Genomic DNA, 22724 nt, shown 5'->3' with positions numbered 1-22724 from the left:
AACATAGATCACTTACTTCAGCAATTGAGGAGCCACGTTGCCCATGAACCTGAGACCCCCACCCCCTCCCAACTCCCTGAAATGCCATAAAAGGGGGTGCTCTTATCGACAATGGAAAAGGAAGAACCGAGGGGCCTAAAAGGGTTGGGGGCTGAGGGATAGTTTATGCTCTCCTTTAGCTTATCAAATAGCTGGGGAAACCACTGCCAAAGGAGAGAATCGCACCCCAGAATCGTCTAGGGCTGGACCACTGAGCCAAACCCCAATCACCTTTTGTCGTCAGTTTGTTCTACGTTGACGATTGGTCAACACCAGGTCCTATCAAGAGTCCAGTCTTGGCAGCTCATGCCTTAACCTTGCATTCCTCAAGACACAAAGAAAACACTTGTCATTTTCTTCACGGCTGAAAAACCAGAAGGAATCAAGAACCCCTTGGAGTATAGAAGTCACAAAGAAGCAGAGAAGACAGTAAATCATGTTTGAGATATAGTTCCCTGGCCAGTCCCATAGGAGGGTGTTACTGAGGAGTCGAGAGGAACAGCTTCATCGTCCCAGTGGTGCGCATCAAGAACTGTACAAAACCAAGAGACTGAAAACCTCCATAAGCTTTGTTAAAAGAGAAAGACATCAGGGAACCAGCTAGAAGGGAGTTATTCTCCTAGTCCCATGACTCTGCATTTTCTGTTAGGTTACGGAGAACCCAGAACTTTTGTGGAAGTTTTGCTTTGAACAACCTGGGAGACGTTTGGGAGCTTTACATCCAGGAGAAGGGAGTCATTGTCCTGGATTACGAACAGTAGCTGGACTTTATGGTGTTTTGCTGTAGTGACAGGGATAGAATAGGTGCCTTTGTGACCAAGACGGTGCATTTTTGTTTTGACTGACAGACCTCCTGACGAGCACCAGAGTTTCTTTAGTTTATGGAGGGAAGCCCCCTTAGAGCTGGGGATAGATGGGTTTGGTTTTCATGTAATAGTCTATATAGCAACCACTGTTGCACCAGTTAGCCAGTCAATTCATCCCTTGTTGCCACAATAGGTATTGGAACGAATATAGTACTTCCGTGTAAGGACAGATATAAAATCAAGGGGCTGAAGGCACACTAGGTCAAGACCTTTTTATCACACCAATAAAACATTTACAGCTGCAATTAACATGAACTCTCTGCAGACTGCTTAGAAATAACGCCGTCAAGCTAAAGTTTGATATTCCTGCTTGTTAGAGATAGCAAAATGAGATCCCAGGAGGAGAAGCAAGTTGGCTGAATGGCAATAGGGATTTGCATGGCCATGGGTGCTCAATGGCTGGTTAAATAGCCAAGCACTCGGCGCGCGCCTCAGCAAGTGGCCTGTTTCGCCTGTTGACTCTCAGCCCTTCGATTCTTCGTTTCCAACGGTTGCGTGCAGGAAGAAAGAACATCACGTTCGTGTGAACACGTGACAAAGACTTGGTGATTACATGATATATATATATATATATATATATATATATATATACATACACACACACACACACACTTGTTTATAATATTAACACAGATCTCTATCCGATATTATAGGCAAAGCCCACTGAAGGGGAGGACCCCATAAAAGTACGAGGCCGCGCGCCATCAGCGCGTGCGCGCCTCAGCAAGTGGCCTCTCAAGTGGCCCGTTTCGCCTGTTTAGTCTGTGTGGCTGCGGGTTAGGTAAGAAGTTTTGAGTCCTGAATGACTGTTCCCCAACTAAGTGTAAACACAGGGAGCGGCATCTTACGTATGATTACAGTCACTGCTTAGTTGATTTTAAGAAGTGGTGTAGAGAAAAATGAGTGCAAAGAAATCTGTGATAAGCAAGCAGCAATTGACAATAGCGTCGCCCATGAAGCAAATGACCACTAGGATGAGCGTAGCTCGCGCTGCTGCAGCGAGTCATTTAGACTCCACCGTACTTAACCGAGGATCTTATTGAATGTGCTATTCAGTGTTCTTTAGAGCAAAGAATGAATAAGATAGCTCAAGAGGTAGGCACTAATGCCGAATTAATTGAAAGCTCACAATCATTGTTTGCAGAAGATGGAGATGTAAATAGATTACAGCAGAACGATGACCCTGAAAATATTATAGAAAAAGTGGATAATGTGAGCAGGGAGTACGCTGACACGCCCAAAGTCTTGCACAGTGTTGATAGTTCTTTGCTGGAGTTGTCACAGCATATGGATAAGAACATGCTGAATGATTTGGAGAGTGAGATTTACACCAGAGATTTCAAATAATGAGACACAAGCACTAATACTAGCTGAACTGAAATCCCAATCGAACCTCCTAAAAGAAATGGTAATGGCATTTATAGCATTACCGGATTTCATTAATGATTTAATGAACAAGACACGATGCGAGGTAATAGATAAAATGCAAAATTCCATGTCTGCTCACAAAGATGTATATACTGGAACTGATGGTATAGACAGAGAATCCACACACGATAATGAAACCAATAGTGAGGCTATAAAATCTATTGTGATTCCAATCAAGATGCCCATGATAGGCGAACAAAATGACAACATGCCAGAGACTAACATGGAGGCAATATTGATAGAAACCAGGGGAAATATAGAAGCAGGTAGTAATAATCCTGCCACTGTGACTGTAAGAAGTGATGACGACAACCCTATGTTCGTAGAAAAAAATCTCCAAAAGGAAAGAAAAAAAGCAAAGGAAAAAACAGGCCAAAATTGTGAAAGCGAGTAACACATCCTCAAGAACATTTCTAAGAAATGTGGACATATGTAAGCCTTGGACTGATTGTCAGATAGCTGACAAAAATAAGAAAGATCAGGAAAAAAATAAATCTAATGATTTATTATACAAACAATGAGATAGTCAAAGAAATAGAGACTGAAAGTAATGCCGGAAATGGTGGTACAGATGAATCTAGTTACAGTGAAGGATCTTTCCTGCTCTCAGAGGACATGAAAAATAAAGCAACATCCAAAAGGATTGATAGTAATCTTAAGAGTCTTAGAAAGAGGAGTCCAAGACATCTTTTGACATTTTTTAAAAAAACAGATGCTCCATCAAGGGCTAATACACCTATATCAATTACGAACCCTGAATCATCAGTCAGTAAATCATTGCCGAGTTTGAATGTACTGCAAGAACCCAAAGAGATATTAGCCTCAATAGCTCATCCTAAAGAGTCACAGGAAATTAAACAAAAGGAATCCTTAGATGACTCCAAGAGGCACATGTTGAAAGACTCGCAATTGAGCAGCGATGCAATAAGTTTGATAATTGAAAACTTATTGAAACAAAAGTATAAAGATCGCTGCATGACTTAAATACAAAGCCAAAGGGAAATGCTCAAAGCTTAAGGAATGGAAGTAATTTACTACCTGAAGATGGAGTATCAGATGAGTTAGATCATAAAAAGAATGGGGCGCTACTAGGCGCTGTGCATGAATCGTATCATTGGAATAAAGAGCCTAAGATCAGTGACACAAAATTTAAGAAGACCGGCTTCTCCAAATGAACCAAGTATAGTCATTTACTATGTATTCGACGAGGGTGGCCCACGATCTCTCAATAGACCATACCTCCTATCTTTATTTGGGGAGATACCAGAATTAAGTCTAATAACAACCTCAGATATCCAGCTTGTGGATTTTATACACAACGAGAGGTATGACTATGTTAGATTAATCATAACATCTCCATTGGTGAGGGCTCTGATACTAAAGGAGGCGGGTGCCCTACAGAAGAGAGGCTTTGATGTACAAAAATATCAAGAATTTGCAAAAGGGGATGATGGTTTAAGAAAACAAGGATATAGTAATCAAGAAGTAGTAGGATATAGCACTGATAGATTAGTAACTCAGGTATCAACTACTAAGATGCAAGACAGTTTAGTAACAGACATTGCCAGGTCTCAGTTGATTGACATGCAGGAATGGAGGGCACTTGCCATGTCGCTGCGAGACTCCATTGAGAATCTGAAATCAACAAAAATATCACTTTGATAAAATGATCCCATTTAGTTTAGTGTCCTGGAACACAAGGGGATACTCACATATTGTGGCGAATAAAAAGATTGTGAGTCAACTTGAAGAATATGATTTTGTATTATTACAGGAAACATGGGCAACTAATAACTTGTTGTGGGATGGGTACGGAATCATAAATTGTAAAGCAACCAAAGGACCAATAGGTCGACCTAGTGGAGGGATGATTATAGCGTACAAATCGGACATGAATATTACCATGATAACTAATCAACAATTACTAGAAAGCATAATGGTTGGCACATTTAAAATACGAACAACACAAATGGTAATCGATATCATGATAGTAAACATATATTGGAATGCAGCCATCCACTCAAATGATCAGCTGATTGATGTTCTGGAGTTATTAAATGATAGAATTACGGCCTGGCTAGAGCTTTACCCTATGGGTGCGCTTGTACTGGCAGGAGACTTGAATGCAGATTGTGATAAGACATTCAGATATCTCATGGACACTCGCATCTATAAATCCTAACTCGGCAACAGCCCTTAGTAAACGATATAGAGGTAGTCTTTGGATGGATTTTGCATCGAATTGGGGTTTACAACCTATATATAATATAAGCCCAACCTGGAAAGCCAGAGGATTGAGCTCTATCTTAGATTACATAATAGCCAGTAACCACTTCTTTCTAAATAGCTGCGATATGAAAGTGCAAAGCTGCAAGGAAAGTGATCATGCAATTATCTCAATACAGATGCCTTGGAACAAACTAAAAGTGATTGAAGAGGAATATGATATGCGTATAGAAATAAATGTAGCAGGCAACAGAGTGAAATGGACACCAAATAACCTTGAAAAGGTAAATTCCTTGTTAATACATGATTATATGTCTTTTCCGTTAGAATGGAAAATATCTACATACTCTATCGGAGTCTTCAAAGATTATATACAAGAAACGCTAGATAAATGCAATGTAAAGAAAACATATGTTCAAATACCTGTTATCAAAAACGCTCAAGTTTTCGACATTGATGTCAAAAAAAGAAAGGCGCAACTGCGTAAAGAGGTGCGTAACTTAAAAAAATGTAAGTGCAATATAGATGAAATTACCCAAAAAATTAAGCAATGCAAACAGATATACAAAAACTGGATAATATCACATCGCGCACATATGGCGCAAAAAGATGGCAAAGCTATGTTGATTGCCATGAAGGATTGCAATACAAGGAAAATATGGTCTTTGATCAATGGCACTGAAACTACGCAATTGCAACTTTCTTTAAACCCGATAGCAGGAGACATATGGATGAACTATTTTGAAGAATTATATATGAGCTCAGAGGTACAAATGGTGGATATCTACAATTGCAATCAGACATGGTGTTTGGATATCTCTGTAAAGAAGATTGCGATGTATATAAAAAAAGTTAAATCCTCAACCACACCGGGTCCAAATAATCTATCCAATATTACTTTAAAACATAATATTGATTTATGGGCTAACATCTTACATTGCCTGTTTAAAGAGATTATAACACCTAAACAAATTCCGACTTCTTGGAAGATGGCATATGTAATTCTAATATTTAAAAAGGGAAATCCCTTAAGCCCTTTAAACTATCGACCTATAATGATATCAGATGTAGAATCAAAAATGTTCACAGCAATAGTATTGGAAGAAATAAATATTTGAATCGAGAACAACAATATACTAGACCCGAGACAAATAGGATTTAGACAAGCCATGGGAACAGAAATAGGAGGCCTGATAGTAGCTAGTCTACAAGCAAAGGCTACAGTGAAAGGTAATCATGCACTTTATATAGCCTCAATGGACCTCTCCATGGCATTTGATAAAGTAGATAGAGCGACGCTATGGAGAACTCTAGACAACCTGGGAATGGATAAAGGTCTATTAGAACTAATAATTTTGTTATACTCTGACACGGTATTGAGAGTGCGCTTAAGTAACAGGGGCACTTTATCAGAACAAATAAAAGCAAATAATGGCCTAAGACAGTGATGTAGGCTAGCAGCAACACTATTCAACCTCTACGTATCACAAATAGGAAAAACTATGGATGTAAGTGGCTTGGTCTCACCAAAGATAGGTAAGTCCACTATAAAGTGGATAGCATACGCAGACGACTTTCTTTTATTTGATGGCACGAAAGTAGGTTTACAGAGGATGATGAACTCATTTGTAAACTTTATAAAAGAAAGGAAACTATTGGTAAATCCAAACAAAACGGTGATCTTTCACACTGGTGTGAAACCAATAAAACAGGACTCTCTGGTAATGTTTTGTGATGGTGTAAAAATAAGAAATCATTCTGTTCTTAGATATTTAGGATATACCTATACAGCTAAATACACACTTAGTTACATGATAAAGGATCTTAAAAGGAAGGCCGTATGTATCGCTAATCAAATGATGGTAATTGAAAAAAAAATGGCAAGTTCACGTTAAGTGCATGTATCCTTTTTTATCGAACCAAAGCCATCCCAAGACTGACTTATGGCTTAGAACTCTGTTCAAATAATTTGATACCACATTTGAAAACAGTTGAAGCCTGCATATGGTGCAGAGTCTTAAGACATCTACCAAAATGTCTAACAATAGAAGCAATAAGATACGAATTGGGTCTAATTTCATTGAAAAGTATGCTATATCGGAAAAAGCTGTTATTACGTAAATGTATCATTGATAAAAATAATACCATGTATCAATGCTTAGGAAACGATCTAGAGGGAGTTTTCATGAAAGAATTAAAAGAAATATGTGATACGAAACTACGGGATTTAGGTCTTACAAATGAGACTTTACTAACAAATCCCCAGAAGGTAAAAGAATTAATAAAAGCCTATGACTGGCTAGAGAATAACGTGGTGATGTTAAATTCTACACTATATCATCAAGTGATTTCCTTCTGGAAATGGTACGCAGTTCCGGAGAAGTATATAATGAAATACCCTGCTAGATCTTTCCGCAACTCAACAATGAGATTTAGATTCAATGTTATGAACACCTATGAAATACAGAGTATCAGAGCGAATAACGATGCAACTCTTAAAACTTGTAGATATTGTAATATATTAGGAACGAAAGAAACGCTAATACATCTGTTACTGATATGTCCTAGTTCATTCAAACAAAGAATAGAATATGTTTCCAAGTTTGTTAATGATACTTCGAATGTTAACAGGGAAAATGTATGATATGAGATGATGCATGGAAACTCAACGATACTGAAAATACGCATTAGTGAATTTCTGAGAATAGTATGTGATGTTTCTTGAGACCTGAAATTTAATCCAGACTATCATAAAAAAAAATCATAAATAGCTGAGTATTGATGGACATTACTGTAAATGTTGTCATTTTAACAGGTTTTAAAAGTATAAGAAAGAAAATATGAAACGTCTAAATGATCAAAGTTTTAATTCTGAAACAGTTTAGTAATTTTTTATGTCTTGAAAGTATATTTAATGTTGGTTTTGTATTGATTTAAAAATTGTGTTTTATAAATTAGTCAATGATGGATTCTTAAGGAAAAAAGTGTATATAATGTTGGTACTGTAATGATTGAAAAATTGTGTTTTAAAAATATGATAATGATTGGTTCTTAAGAAAAAAGTTTTTGTAAAGGTTTGTAAAAAAAAACAAAAACAAGATAATAATAATAATAGCCAAGCACTCACAGGCTATGTCCCTCCTTGCATGTCCTTTGCCGCTTTACTCCCAATGCAAAAGCTTTGGTCATTAGGAGCCATCTAATAGCCAAACCTGAAAATGGATACCTTCGTCTCTGCAGGCAGAGTTCGATATTGTGACCACTAGCGTAATGGGAAGTACTTCACTTTCAATGCTCAAGGAGAAAGATTTAATGCGCTTGAAAAGAAAAACACAAAGCCAGGTCAGTCATAGCTTTATTTTCCATTTCAAAACATATTTGCAGCTACCGAGCAATAAGTGTCAACTACCCCTTTCATTTAAACCTTGATCTGCGTTGCTGGTGGTCGCTCCATCATACTTTCCTTCCTTTTTCAAATAAAACCTCAACGATTGTTCTTCAGTTCCAACGTGGTCTCCTTTTCATTAACAATGGAAATGTTCTTCTACAACCATTTGATCAGCATCAGTGTTTATTGATGTTTCAAAACAAGAACCATTTAGAGCAAGCCGCATCAAAACAAGGAAGGAGTGATATGAGGAAGAGTATGATGGGGGAAATAGTTGGGGCAAGGGAAGTAAAGGCTCCTTTCAGAAGACTGTTTTCTTCTGGGAGGCGAGCAGGGGAGATGCAAAGGGGTGCCTACACATTTTTTTCTGGTGAAGGTGGGCTATTTAACCCATAAACAGGCTTTTTGGTTTGGAAGCACAGATTAGTAGAGTTGCTGCTGACCAGAGGTTTGGGCTCCTGATATGCACTGTGTGTATTATACACCTGAAAATAGGACAACAATCCCAAGGGAAACTGAGAAGTAACAGGTATGCATATGTCTGACCCTTTAAGCCACCTGCTCTGTCCATTGAATGATCAGATCCGCAGCATGTGAAGCACTTTCAAGAAAAAGGACCTCTGCTATAGTGCTGCCGGACGTAAAGCTTGCCCATCATAAAAATGTGGCTTTACCTACTTAAACCGATGCCAGACTTGCTGAATCTACTCCATCCGATTAGGATTCCCTGAAAATAGTACTTTTAGCAATCAATATGCCTGTGGGTCTCCAGTTACAAGGAGGGGCCTTATTGAGAATTCTGACAAAGGGAAGTCTGAACCGAAGATGTGTTGTGAAACAATGAAACCACATAAGGCTACAAAGTCTGCACTAAGACTATGGACACCCTGTGAGAGGGCTCGAGGTACAATGTGAAGAGAGACCCGACTGAGTAACCACAAAAGCCTTGCCAGAACTTTTTTTTGTGCTAGAATTGAGATGGGCTTTTAATGAATAGGTTGTGATTTTGCTTTGGGCCACACTTTTGGACATTGCTTTACAAGCTTAGAGTAGCCCGGAGGCTAAGCACTTATCAAGTTTTGGTGTTGGAACTTTGAGTGAGACATCCTTTAGAGACTACTTATAGACTGGGCATCTATAAAATAGGGCGTTCCAAGAGAAGACAAGGATTTGCTTGTCAAATGTGGAAACTGAAGGCCTATGGAAGCTCCATCTTTTCCATCTCAATGTTTCCAAGACTGAGGCTCTCCTCTTCCTTGCTTTGCTTATTCATCCTCCTCTTCCTTCATTCCCTCCACCTTCCCTTCTCTTCGGCCTATGTGTTATTTTCCACCCTTCACTCTTCCTCACCACATCTCGAACACTGCTCGTTCTTGTTTTCACCTCTCGCATCCATAAAGTCCATCCTTTCTCTTTCCATGCCAGTAAAGCGCTCACCACTTTGCTCACCTTTTCTTGCCTGGACTACTGTTCTGGCCTGCACTCGTAGTTTGTCTTCTGGCTTACCAGCTTGACCCTCTTCATTCCATCTACAACTCGGCTATTCAGCTTCTCTTTGGCCCTTCTCATTCTTCGATTACGACTGCTTCTCACTCTAGTCTTCTCTTCGCCTTGATTAGGTCATTGTATAGGCCCTCTCACTCTGATTTGATACTTACTGTTCCCAAGCCCCCTTGTGTGCCCAATCTGATTTTTGTTCGCTTCCCTCAGCACTGGAACGTTGTCCCTCTCACTTTCGATACGCAGCTAAAGTCTTGTTTTCTACCGAATTACTAAAAACTTAATTTTTAATTATAACCCTCGATTTGTTGGTACCTTTCTTTAAACCCTGTGGAGTGATTTGGCGAAGTTGCTATATAAATTCAATAAAATAAAAATGGAAAACTCTCCTACCAGTGTAGTTTTGGCTGTTATGGTTTAGAGCATTCCGGCCAGAATAGTTAATTAGCGTAGTGGAGAACCCAGGGCGTTCTAGACAATAATGCAGGCAGTTGGCCTAGGTGTTCATGCTAAATTTGCAAATAAGCACACAGAAAAAACGAGGCAGAACCACAAAGATTTAAAACTACGTAGTGTTCCTCTGGCAAACTGGAGCAGTACATTCACAGTCTTGCTAAAGTTTAAAGACTACAGAGAGAAGGAGAAAGAGGGGAATTACAAAAACGATTGCACCCTGTTAAAAGGAAGACTAGGACGCCAGCAGATAAACCAAAGCCATAATCACAAAGGGGCCAGATTCAGAAAAAGGTGAAGATTACAAACTGAATTTAACAAACCATTCAAACCGGTGTCAAACCAGTGTGTATGCGTATCTCATGAGGGCACATGCAGTCATAAAAAGACCATGTGCCAAGTGCATTTATCTGTGATCCTACACATGTGTACTGTACACCACGCACATTATACATACATGTAGAGGTGCAAAAATTGGTTCCAATATGTTCACCTTGTGATTTTCTAGTTTCTTTAAAAAACTTTTTTTTAAATGCTTTAACGGTGGCTATTTTACAAATGCATAAATTACTAATTTTCCAAGAATAAATCTCACATCTGTTAAAAACCGGTTTGAAAACGGTTCGAGATAGAGAATCCAGCAGCGGATTCCTGAAAATAACCAATGGTTTGGTAAAAGCAAAAAGATTATAAGATGGAGAGACGGGTACTAAAACACACTTCCCGTATATAGGTCACATTGTTAATTTCAAGTAAAGCAGAAGCACTCACAACTTATGTTTGGGACTACTAGTTGGTTTTGGAGCATTTGGTGGTGCTAGCGAGATTTAATGCCCAAATCATTGCTACTGTAAAAGTGAAAGGAGGAGTTCGGGAGCAGTCTATGGCGTTGGCATGTCAACTTGGCACGAAATGACCAAGGCACCAGCTGGGCCTTGTTTTTTCAAGGAGGGCTGTGCTTCCGCTATTTTTTGCCCGTTCTTTAATGAATTCCTCCCTTCTTCATATCTTCTCCCCTTGTACTTCCCACGGTGGTACGATCCCTCTGTACCCTAAAACAGAGCAGCGGACACGGAATAACACCGGGCGGAGGGAGCACCTAGGTTGAGCCTCACCCCCGGGCGTTATTGTGAGCGTCGGGAGAAACAATTCAAGAACAAAAAAGCCCACTAGATAGTAGTGTATAATACCCACCAATCAGAGAGTTGCATAGCAGCCAATTGGTAGGGAGCTGTGAGTAGTTCCAGAAAGCCAAGCCAAAGTCATATGTAGTCTGAATTGGTGAGAGAGTTTGAGGACTTCTCCCTCACTCCGCCGCTCACTAGCCTTTTAATTCCGAAGGTGCTTTGCTCTTCGTTTTTAGGGAAGAGTGCATGCTGTTAACAGCGGTTTGTGTTGATGTGAAGCCAGGCTACGCAGTTTTTAGTGGTGTCTGTCCTTTACCCGCATCTCTCCCGCTTGCCATTGCTATGATTTTTGTGGAGGGTATGCATTGTGCCGATTGCACTCTTTGTGATGTGAAGGCTTCGCTGGCGCACAGTTGGTGTTGTGTCTGCTTTCCATAGTGTTGTGACCTGCCTCATCGTGCCCTAAGCTGGGCTCAGCTCCCCATTCTGCCTCTTGCCTGCACGCTCATGCTTGGGTACTTGTATCCAGTACATCTGTGTCTTCAGTGTCCTGCAGACTGGTCATCGTGTCCATGGTGGCCAAAGCACTGGGACCGGCATGGCACAGTACAGGCGAGTGCAGTGACTCATCTTAGTAATATTAGGGAGGTGGGCGCAAAGTGGGTGTCTGAAAGGATTGCAAAATCTATGCAGTGCAACCCACCGAGGAGGAGAGGCGGGCGATTTGGAAAACACTAGCTGAAGTACTTTTATAATTCAATTATGCATGTTTCAGTATCGTTGCAGTGCCTTCGTAACTTTCAATGCAAAGACCCATTTGCAGGATGGATCTACACGCAATCACACCCTTTCATGCCTCGCACCAAGAATTCTGCAGAGCACTCAAATACCCCTTCTCATCTCCACCCACCAACATCATGCATTTCCCTTAATCTACAAACAGAATCATGGCTCACAGTTGGCATTGCCTCGAGTGATATTAGGCAATCCGGCCTGTGTCACGCAGTGTCAATATTATAATATATGGAGCAGCACTAGTCTATTAAACTACGCATGCTTGGCGCTTTGTGTAATGCAGCCGTGGATAAGAACTTGAGAGCTCGCTTTCAGTTTGTCCTGGGTTTGAATGCAAGCAGTGTAATGGCCGATGTACGACCGTGAGATGGCTGTGGACACAGCAAATACTACGGTCTCGCAACAAGGTGCAGGTTTTGGGCAATGATATACTGGGATTTCAGCGTTTGGACCTCTGAGGGAAAGCAAATGCAGGCAGTGGGCTTTGCTGGATATGCTTTCTGCTGCGATGTAAGGTTTTTAAAGTGTCTACAGGCAAAACGTGGTTCTGGTATCCGTGTCCCATTGCCACTGGACAAAACGAGTGCTAAACAGAGGACATGCACAAGAGACTTTGTTTGCCTTCAGAAAGCCGGCTGCATCACCACAACAAAGGATACAATCCATACCTCTTTAATGCCACACTTTTTACATTGGACACCAATATGAAACCACTGAAATGCCTAAAGCCTTGATGAAGTGCTACAACAAGCGCGAAACACGTCAGCAAAAACTACTTTCTGAACAAAATAATTGTCTTGCGTAAGGACCCAAATGTAGTCACTCTCTATCCCCACCCACAATGCCCTCACTTTTAATACCACCCACCAACCCACTCCCTCTACTGCCATGCACCCAATCTCCCCTCTCCCTACCCACAGGCACCCCATCCTACCTACTCTTTATCCCACCACACACTACCCCCTCTCTCTAGCCCGGCCCCAACCGACACCCTTTAGTACCACACATGCCCACCCTACTCCAGTTTCCCCCAACCACTCAAATTACTTGCTCTCCCTATCCCACCCTTGCCCCCCGTGTGCCTGTGCATGCCCACTCTCACCACCCCTGCCCCCTTGTGCCTGTGTATGCCCCCTCTCACCACCCCTGCTCCGTGTGCCCCCTCTCACCACCCCTGACCCTCTTTGTGCCTGTGTATGCCCCCTCTCACCACCCCAGCCCCCCGTGTGCCTGTGTATGCCCCCTCTCACCACCCCTGCCCCCCATGTGCTGTTAAATGCCCTCCCATCCCCCCTTCACCTCACTTTTATCTTAGCACTTACTCTTATTGTCCTTCACCTCTGATAATAGCTTCTGTCCCCCTCCCTTTTTCCTCCCCTTTGTCTTTTCCTCCCTCGCGCTCCCCAGCACTACCTTGGTCAGTCACTGACCCTTAAGATAGTCATTTGTTCCGTTAGCTCTCCTTTCCCTTCTCCTCCCCAACCCTCCCCAACCCTCCTCCCCCTCCTCTTGTCACTCTTGCACTGCAACAATTGTCGTCAGGCATAGTAATGCTACTGCTAGTTTTGTCTCCCTTTTTCCTTCCTCGCCTCTCCCTTATTGTTCCATGCACTTGTACTATCTGCTATATGATATGATAGTTTTCTCACATTCTGATTTGTTTCAAGGACCTGTAAGAATGTAACTTTTTCTCCCTTGTTCCCTTCCCTCCTTGAAGCGCTTTGAAACACATTGTGTATAGGCGCTATACAAATAAACAATAATTCATTCATTCATCCCCCTCTCATCCTTCCACACACACACACACACACACACACACACACAGTTACCCTCTCTGTCGCACATTTCCTCTTGCTCATCAGCACCCTCAATCAATGGCTTCCTCCGTTGCTCTATCCCCCCCCCACCCCCTCCATCTCATTCTATTGCACACGACATCCCTTTCAAACGTTGCACTCTCCTATTTGCACCCAATACATAATGCAATTGAAATAACAGTAAACGCCAAAAACTATTGGCATGGCCAATGCTCGTTTTTGTTCTGGTACTGATTAAGGGTAGAAAAGATGATCTTGGGAAACTGCAGCAGTTTCACACCAGCTCCTGAGGTAAAAGCAAATCTCTCTGCCCGAGGCCAGCAAAGTGAAACCCACACCTCTGGGTGGAGGTAAGAGGAGAAAGGTTGATTGCGGAAGAAGGAACAAAAGCAGACTTAATTTATATATATTTTAAAATCTGTAAAAAGCTTTTACCATCAACTTGCCACATGTCATTACGTGCATAAGTGACTGGCAGCACCTGCAGTGACCTTGCACGTGTTTCTAAGAAATGATTGTTTAAAAGAACACACAGTGGAAGCAATTTACAACGGGTAAATTAAACAAAAATAATACATGGAACAGGATCCAATCTGGTTCCCTTCAGGCTTACCTGGTATCCAACTTGACCTCTAGCAGCTTTGCTCGGAGCTCGTCTTTACTCATTCGGTTAATGTAGCCATTTGCAACAGCTATTTCTTTGAAAACAGGATTACTGTAGTGTGTGGTAGTACTGGGATGGTTTCCCTTTTCTTCATTTCCATCATGTGTGCATTTCTGTTGAAAAAGAGGAAAAAAAAAAGTCAAAAAGAGCGCATGCACCAACTGAACTTTCAATTGCGCAACTGCCAACATTAACCCGCTCTCAAACCCCATTAAACTCTACAGAAGAATATCAGTTTGCAACGGATGAAAGCAAAAAGGGTCCTTGAGACACATCACATTAAAATTCTAAGTTTCCAGTAAAGCCATCTTATGTGTGGACGGTTTCTGAAGCGATTAAGGCAAGTTTAGATGTGTTCTGGTCTGGCAAGTTTGCAGCATCGGAAGAGGAAGTGGAGGAAGAGCTGCAGTTATTTGAGGGTCAATGTGTATTCAGGATTGGCTGGTTGAGGTCCCGTTTCGCGGCCATAGTTCAATTTGCTAAACAGTTCTGGGAAATGGAATTCAGGGAAGCTTCAGGTTACATTTGGAACGTTTTTCTTCGAGGATTTCAGCACATATGCAAGTTTTGTTTTTCCTGGGAACGTTTGCTTTGCTATAATCTTGCTGCTGAGCAGATGTGAATGCTAAATTAAAGAAAGAAGCATAACGCTCGCCTCTGTATCTTTAATAGAATCAAGACTTTTCTAAAAGTTATTCTGGAAAATATTAATTGGTGAAGTTCACATTCAACACAAAGCCAATTTTGTGACAGTTGCACCAGAAGAACCTGCCGTTGGATCTGGCACGATATGTGGATGTTTACAATTTTTTGTCAAAGGCTCTAGCTGGGGCAATGGAACTGGTTTTCAGCTATAATAAGAGCACAGTGCAGTGTTGGATACGACACTGCACTGTGCAATGTGTTTGAAATGACAGGAGTGCGCTTTTGCAGCCATACAAGGGAAGGGGGCCCAGAGAAACCAAGGGCTCACCAAAAGTAAATTTGTGATCTTATTTCACACACTGGATGTGTTGGACTTCATGGCACAGCATGCTTTTTAAAATGGACTGATGGCCTCGGATAACCATGGCGGTTTGGTGGGAGGTAGAGGGGATTATGAGAGCACAAGCTTGCAGCCTTTTCAGCCCAACAGTGGTGTATTCCAGGTCGCTGATCGCTACACTCTCCAATTTTAAGGGACACACAAATCCAACAGATGTTGTACCCAGCAATTCTGGCAAAGTCAAGAGACTACAGCAGTCAAACCATGAAAGTGGCTCCGGGAGCTCTGGTGAAGTATCCCCCCTCTTCCTAGCTTCATGCTGCAGTGTAGCAGGCCACCAGGGATGCGAATGGACCAGCCATTGGGATCGTGAAGACCTGCACTGGACCTTAAAATAGGAGTCTATTTTTCACTCGGTTCCGAAGTCGGGACATGGATAGAATTACTGTGGCAGACTGCTTCCCTGAACTCCGACAAGCTTACAGGCACATCGACGTAATGTTACTTTAGCACCATGAGAAAACTCAGGGAAAACCTCAAAACCTCCCATGAGGATGCTGTTATGTACGCCTTATGTCCCGCAAGCGCGGCGACATAAGGCGCATCCAAATAAAGTGCTGCCCTGCCGGAAGGCAGGTCAGTTCCGGGCACAAGCCACACGTTGCGTGTTGTGCCTTTGGTCAGCTCCTCAACCCGGCCCCCATGCAGGCCATGACTCGCTCTCCCTTTCGACGGCGCACCGGCAGGGCGAGACTCAAAACTGGCGACGAGGGACGGATGAAGGAAACACCAGCTTCCTCAGCTATAAAATCGGCACACAAGCCCTCGGCAAGGGCGAATTTTGAGAGACACTTCTCTTCTCCACCAATGCTCCAACATCCACAGAGCACAGAAAAAGAAACCAGTCGAGGTAGATGAGAACATTTGGCTTGCCTGCTCCTCAATTTTCAAGCCAGGTGACACAAGAAGTACCACTGCACCACCTGCTACAACGAAGAGGAGCTGCTTGGTGCCTCAGTGCCACATTGACACAAAGGTGACGAAGGTTAGGAGAGACCCATCAGCCACACACATCGACCGTGGTAACTCCAGCACCGGAACAACATGATGACTGGCCTTTCCACACCCAGGCCTAGTACGCCGTCAAGAATTGCAGTGTCGTTTATGCCTACGGCACCATCCCCTCAACCTCATGGTGGGACAACAGCTGCACTGGGGCCGTTTTACCCCTACACTGATCGATTGTCAGTGGGCCCCCGGTGGATGCTGTGGATCCAGAAGTTAGAGATGGCGATGCACTGCAAGGACATCACAATACCTAGGAAGATGAAGTCACACCTTCTGCTCAACGTGGGTGACGACGTCCTGCGCATCTTCAACAAGCTGGTCATCAGCGATTGTGCAGACATCTACCAACTGGCCAAAGACACTCTCACAGCACATTTCATGCCACAGTTGAACCCAGACTACGAAACCTTCATCTTCTGCACCACGATTCAGATGGAGGAGGAAACACTTGATGCCTACCACACAAGACTCGAATTTGCACTCGTGTGAATTCGACAACGTTGAGAAGGAGATAAAGGTGCCAGATCATCAATGGTATGTACTCCAAAAACAATTTGCAGAATGGTGTTGGGTGAGAAAGGCATTCCGCTAACCAGGATCCTCGAATATGGGCGTCAGAGCTATCGCACGCGAGGGAAGCACACATGGGCACCACATTGCAGAAGCTCGAACTGATGCCAACAACCGCGGCAATAGCTCAAATCACCAACCGCCAATCACCAAGGGAGGAATTCAACGAGACAACCAATTCACCACAGTGGCAATTAAGGATCGCGGGGCCTACCAAGTGTTGATGGTGAGGAGGTGCACGTCACGGTAGAAGAAACTGCCCAGCACAAGGAACCACTTGCAGAGCACGCGCGTCTGCAGATCAGGGCATTCACAAAGCCCCCAACCGCACCAGACAAATGCCTCCCCAAGAAGAAGCAGCAAGCTAACAACCGCCGCGTAGAAACTGATAACTAGTCAAACGATGAACCCGGGGAGGACGATGGCGACCCATCGAAAGATGGGGGAAGTGGACAGACGAGAAGGAGAAGAAACGTCTACTTGGTCTCTGCACTTGAACACAGAGGCGTGAAGTCGACGAAGGGATAGTGTCCATACAGGGCCAGGAGACGCAAATGACGATCGATGCTGGAGCATCAGTGAACACAATGCCGGCAACAATGTTGCAGACACTGCGTCCCCATCCTGGCCTCAAGCCAATTGACACTATTATTTGCCTACGGATGCAAGACCCCACTACCAGTGGAAGGACGCTTCAGAACAACACTAAGCAGGGGTGATCCGAGTCCTCCAGTCAAAGATATACGTTGTTAATGCAGGAATCGAATGCCTACTCAGTGGGGATGCAGCGGAAGACTTGGGATTAATCCATTTCATCTGCGATGTCACAGACTCAACTGACATCTCCAGCCTCCTGGGGAAGTACCCGGGCGTCCTCAAGGGCATCGGATGCTTAAAAGGAAAACTCAAAGCTCTACATCGACCAGACAGTACAGCTTCGGGCAGTACGCCAAAGAAGGACCCCATTCCCTATGAGGGACCTGGTTGAAAAGGAACTGCGAGGACTTGAAAAGGCCGGAATTATCGATAAGGTCACAGGGCCGATGCCATGGGCGTCACCCATGGTGGTGACAAAGAAGCCGAAGCAGCCGGGGAAAATAAGAATCTGCATTGACATGCTCCTTCCAAATGACGCAATCAAAGAGAACGGCACAACACCCCCACGCTGGATGAAATTAGACCTTACAGGGTCGAAAGTGTTTTCGAAAATTTACTTAAACGCTGGGTACCATCAGTTAAAACTACATCACAACTCAAGATCACTACATTCGCCACGCACATGGTCCCACGCCGATACAAGAGATGTAGTTTTGGCATCTCCTCAGCCGCAGAGGTTTTCCAGCAGGCCATTCACGAGGTAATACAGGGCATCCCAGGAGTGCTGAATGTCAGTGATTACATCCTCACCCTCAAGCGTGACGTAAGGCGCATCCAAATAAAGCACCCGCCCTGCCGGAAGCAGGTCAGTTCCGGCCACGAGCCACACCACGCGTGTTGTGCCTTTGTTCAGCTCCTCAACCCGGTCCCTATGCAGGCCCTGTCTCGCTCTTTCGCCAGCGCACCGGCAGGGCGAGACTCAGAATCCTTCTAACAGGTGACGTTAATAACATAACCCATGATGGCACAAACAGCTTACTCCGAAAATAAGCCTGCTTCGGTTTTCAGCCCACCTGTACCAAAGAAATAAACTACATGGGTCTATCCCTGTCAAAGCAAAAACTACAGACTTCAGCTTTGGCTTTGCAACAGCGCCACACGCGCAACAGCTCCACGCCCACACACACACGTATGTCAGTTTATTTTCACTGAAATGCAAGGAAACAACTGAAGAGAGCATCCCACCTGAAAAATAACTTTGGAGCAATTGGAGTAGACACTACATAGATTGTCTAAAATGTACACTTGCCACTGGCTAGTAACTTACAACTAGTTATTTGTACCCCGGCTTATATAGGCTGCTCATTACACTAATGACCAATAAGTAATTTTTTCAGATCGTGTTTTTCAGGACTTTGGACAGTTCCAATAAAGAGTAAATGCACAAATATCTGTCTTTTTAAACACTCTGACCAAAGTATGGCTAGATCGAAGTAAATCTTATGGTCAAGGAAAAAAACAATCCTCCTTCCAAAAGGTTCCCATTCCAAATTCCACACAGCCCATTATATGGTGAACTTGCACTCATCAACAGGACTGTGCCTTAATCTGCAGTAAAAGTCTGACAAAAGGAATGCAGCTTTTTAACTTGCTATGAACAGTGCCTGTTCCTAAACATGTAGAGCCTATTTTATTTTTTAAAAGTGTCTTTGGTGGTGGGGAGCAGTTACGTTTGCACTGCAATGTAAATGGCTCCCCGCTGCCAAATATTCGTCATTTGCACGGCAGGGTGCAAATGTGCAGAGTGAAAGGTGGCATACATGTGTGTATGCTGCCTTTTGCCCTGCACTTAAGTGGGTAAACACTGCCTGGCATGCTCACATGCCAGGCAGTGTTTACTTTTAATTGCGAGCGCTGCTCGTCATGCTCAAATGATAATCCGAGCTCACAATTACAATTAAACCCTGCCCGACATGCTTGCTTTAATTGCAATTGCACAAGATGCTGGCCAAGAGAGAAAGGCAGGCAGTGTGTACAATGGATACCTATGGGGTCCGTCTGCTTTATGCTTGTGAACAAGGCTGGCAGACCGATAGGGATCTCTAGCATTTGCACCAGCAGGGAAATCGCCATTCAAACGCTTCAGCATTTGCGCCGTGGGAGAGGACGGAGGCAGCGGAAACTGAAGTTGCATTGCGCCCCTCTCCACCATAAAAGTAATAGAAAATAAGCTGTGCCGTGAATGGAATGAGTTATAGCCTTCCTCTAAGCTTTAACGCCTTCCGTTCGCATTATTGCTCAATGGAAAATGAGCTCTAAAAGTCTTTCGTACCAGACATTTCAGGCAGAAAATTCATGGACGTGTTGATTAGGCTGGGGTTTAGAGCAGTGAATGGGAGATTTACATTTGATACTCTGGGTAAGCACACTCGCAAATACGAAATATTGTTCGATAATTGATTATATCATCCTAGGTGTAGAGGATTGGCATTGGATAAAGGATTTTCGGGTGGTCCCCAGGGTTGAAAGCGACCATGACACTTGTTCTAGTGCTATGGTCTGGGAATGAGGGGTTTCTAACAGGGGTGAAACTGCTCGACACCCATGCGTATAAAACATTGCAGTGGGATATGGTGGATACCAAATATTTAGTACCTAAGGTGATGCATACAGCCATAGACAACTTGGCGAGATGCTTGAACCCAGAGGCTCCCACGGAGATTAAATGGGAAGCTTGGGCACATAATGACTTGCATTTCTCAGGAGTTCAGGAAGACCTCTGCGACCCGCCAACTGGGTCCAAAAAGGTTGGCGTGGTTTAATGCAGAATGCAGGTTGGCAAAAAAAAAAAAAAAAAAAAAAAAAAAAAAACACACATTCCTACAGGCGCCGAGGTCCAGAATAGACCGAGGCACACATGCAGCCAGGATGTTGTATAAGCACGCCTTAAAGTCCAGCAAGCTAAAACGGGCGGAATTTGCCTGGCATAAACTGAAGAGGGCTACCCTGTCAGGCAATTAAAGGGATTTGGATAATAATTGTAGACTGATTTCGTGCTGCAAATACGTTAACAGAGGGGCGCGCTGAGCAGGTAGTGGAGGCAAGATGGATTAAGCATTTTTCGGCACTGTACAGAGACTGAGAAGGTGGACGGCATAAGATTTAGAGTGGTCCCTTATGATAAGAATAGTGTGGGTCCGGCACTGGTGGCGTCAATGGACGAGGTAGCAATGGCTCTTGCAATGGCAGATCCGGATTCCATTCCAATAGAGTTTCTTTTAAATACGACAAGGCGATCTGGGTGCCAGTTATCACCTCGATATTTAATATAATATTGCATTCGAAGATATTCCCAGATTCATGGAAGGAGGTGGTCATTGTTCCAATTTTTAAAAAGGGAGATCGAACCGACCCAGGTTGTTACCGCCCAATTGCACTTATTGATAAATGAGCAAAGTGGTTTGGCCGGTTATTGTATCAAAAGATTATGGGTCTCATTACGACCCTGGCGCTAATGGGTTAACGGCGCCGTAAAAGGCTGTGGCACCGTTAGCCCATTAGCGCCCGATTACGAGGTCCCTGCGGGACCCGACCTTAACGGCTGGTCTACACCAGCCGTTAAAGTAGGGACCCGCAAAGGGACCTTGGTGCCAAGTAGCGCCTTCCTCATTCCCATTGAGCCCTATGGGGCAAAAATGGGAATGGGGAAGGGCCATGGAGGAAGGGGGAATTACCGCCCCGCAAGCCTTGTAAAGGGGTGGTAATTCCCCCTTTCTCCATGGCAGAGCCGGTAAGTTACCGGCATGGACCATGGTGCAATAGCACCATGGTTTTCCGCCTGGGTCGTAATGAGGCCCAATGTCTTGGATCACTGAGAATCAGATGCTCTCGGAGTAACAATGTGGTTTTCGAACAGTTGATCAGATAATAAATTCGGGTCTGGTTCTGCAGAAGTACGTTTGTGCCCTTACAGGCACAATCTGCTTTTTTATGGACCGCTTGACTGCCTTCGATTGTGTTGATCATGGTAAGCTCTGGGGCATATTACACAATATGGGAATGCCAGGTGAGCCATTAGACCTTGGTTCATATGTACACTAACCTAACCTGACAGCAAAAGTAAGGTTGGGAAACCAAGGCCAAGAAACACAGGCATTTAAGATCACCCGTTGAGTGCGACATGTATGTGTTTTGGCTCCACTGATTTTTAAACTCTATATATTAATGACTGCATGTTGTAGCTGACTTGGTGCGTGATGTCCCGAGGATAGCTAACCAAAAGGCGTGTGCATTTTTGTATGCGATGATGCCGCCCTGATGGCTAGGACAAAACATGCCCTCAAAAAATTGGTAGATTGATTTTGTGATTATATGAAAGAGAAAGACCTGGCAATGAATGCAGGAAAATCAAAGGTCATGTGTGTTGGTAATAGTAAACCGAGAGGGAATGCCATATCAGAAGCGGGGAAAACTCTTGAATGGGTTAAATCATTTTGTTACCTTGGGGTGACACTCATGATCTGGGCTGTGCCTCACATGTAAAAGGTATCTCAAACTAATGGCTCAATCCTGAGATTCAGGGTACAATTGGGCCATTTACCCATAGATCATACCCTTCGAATGTATGCGGCAAAGACACTACCTTTGTTGATTTATGGAGTGGCTGCATGGGGTCATTATCCAAAAAAAATAAAATAAATAATAATATTTGTTTCACAGTAACATTATGAGTTTGCCGCAGGCGTTCCCAGGGTATTTGTTACATAAAGAACTCAAACTAATTTATGTGGAGTATCTCATAGCAGAACAACTAACAAAGTTACTCAATGTAGTGACTACCTTATTCCTAGTCCATAGTCCCCTTTCCTCCATACTTGCGGGACATTCCCTCCTTTGGGATGGGACTGGAGCACTTTTGATGAAAAAAGCATAGAAATGGAAAAAATGTTGCCCTTCTCTTTTTATGCAAAGTACCGCACACGGCCGTAACCCCGCCCTCCTGAGCTCCATCCCACGCATCGCCCTTCAGTCCTTTTCTATTGTCAGGTCTGCGACCATTTAAACAATAATAGAGGATACTTATTAGAGGGGGCGGCGGGCGTATGGAGGAAAGGGGACTATGGACTAGGAGTAAGGTAGTCACTACGTTGAGTAACTTTGTTATACTCCTACGTCCTGTCCCGTTTCCTCCATACTTGTGG

At 43.4% G+C, this 22724-nt stretch overlaps 1 protein-coding gene across 3 annotated transcripts in view; it reads right to left on the bottom strand.

Moving 5' to 3' along the window:
• The window catches only part of ERI1 (exoribonuclease 1), a 190772-nt gene that overhangs the window by 143651 nt on the left and 24397 nt on the right, over nt 1-22724 (bottom strand). For all 3 annotated transcript variants that reach the window (XM_069626267.1, XM_069626266.1, XM_069626268.1), the window contains exon 2: nt 14253-14416. In XM_069626267.1, coding sequence (XP_069482368.1) covers nt 14253-14416 — 164 coding nt within the window. The remainder of the gene's footprint in view (nt 1-14252; nt 14417-22724) is intronic.

Source organism: Ambystoma mexicanum, chromosome 6p (genome assembly GCF_040938575.1).
Source record: "Ambystoma mexicanum isolate Mex_15411 chromosome 6p, UKY_AmexF1_1, whole genome shotgun sequence".
Classification (NCBI taxonomy): domain Eukaryota; kingdom Metazoa; phylum Chordata; class Amphibia; order Caudata; family Ambystomatidae; genus Ambystoma; species Ambystoma mexicanum.
The sequence above is the reverse complement of the archived record's forward strand: the minus strand, read 5'-3'. Positions and strand labels throughout refer to the sequence as shown.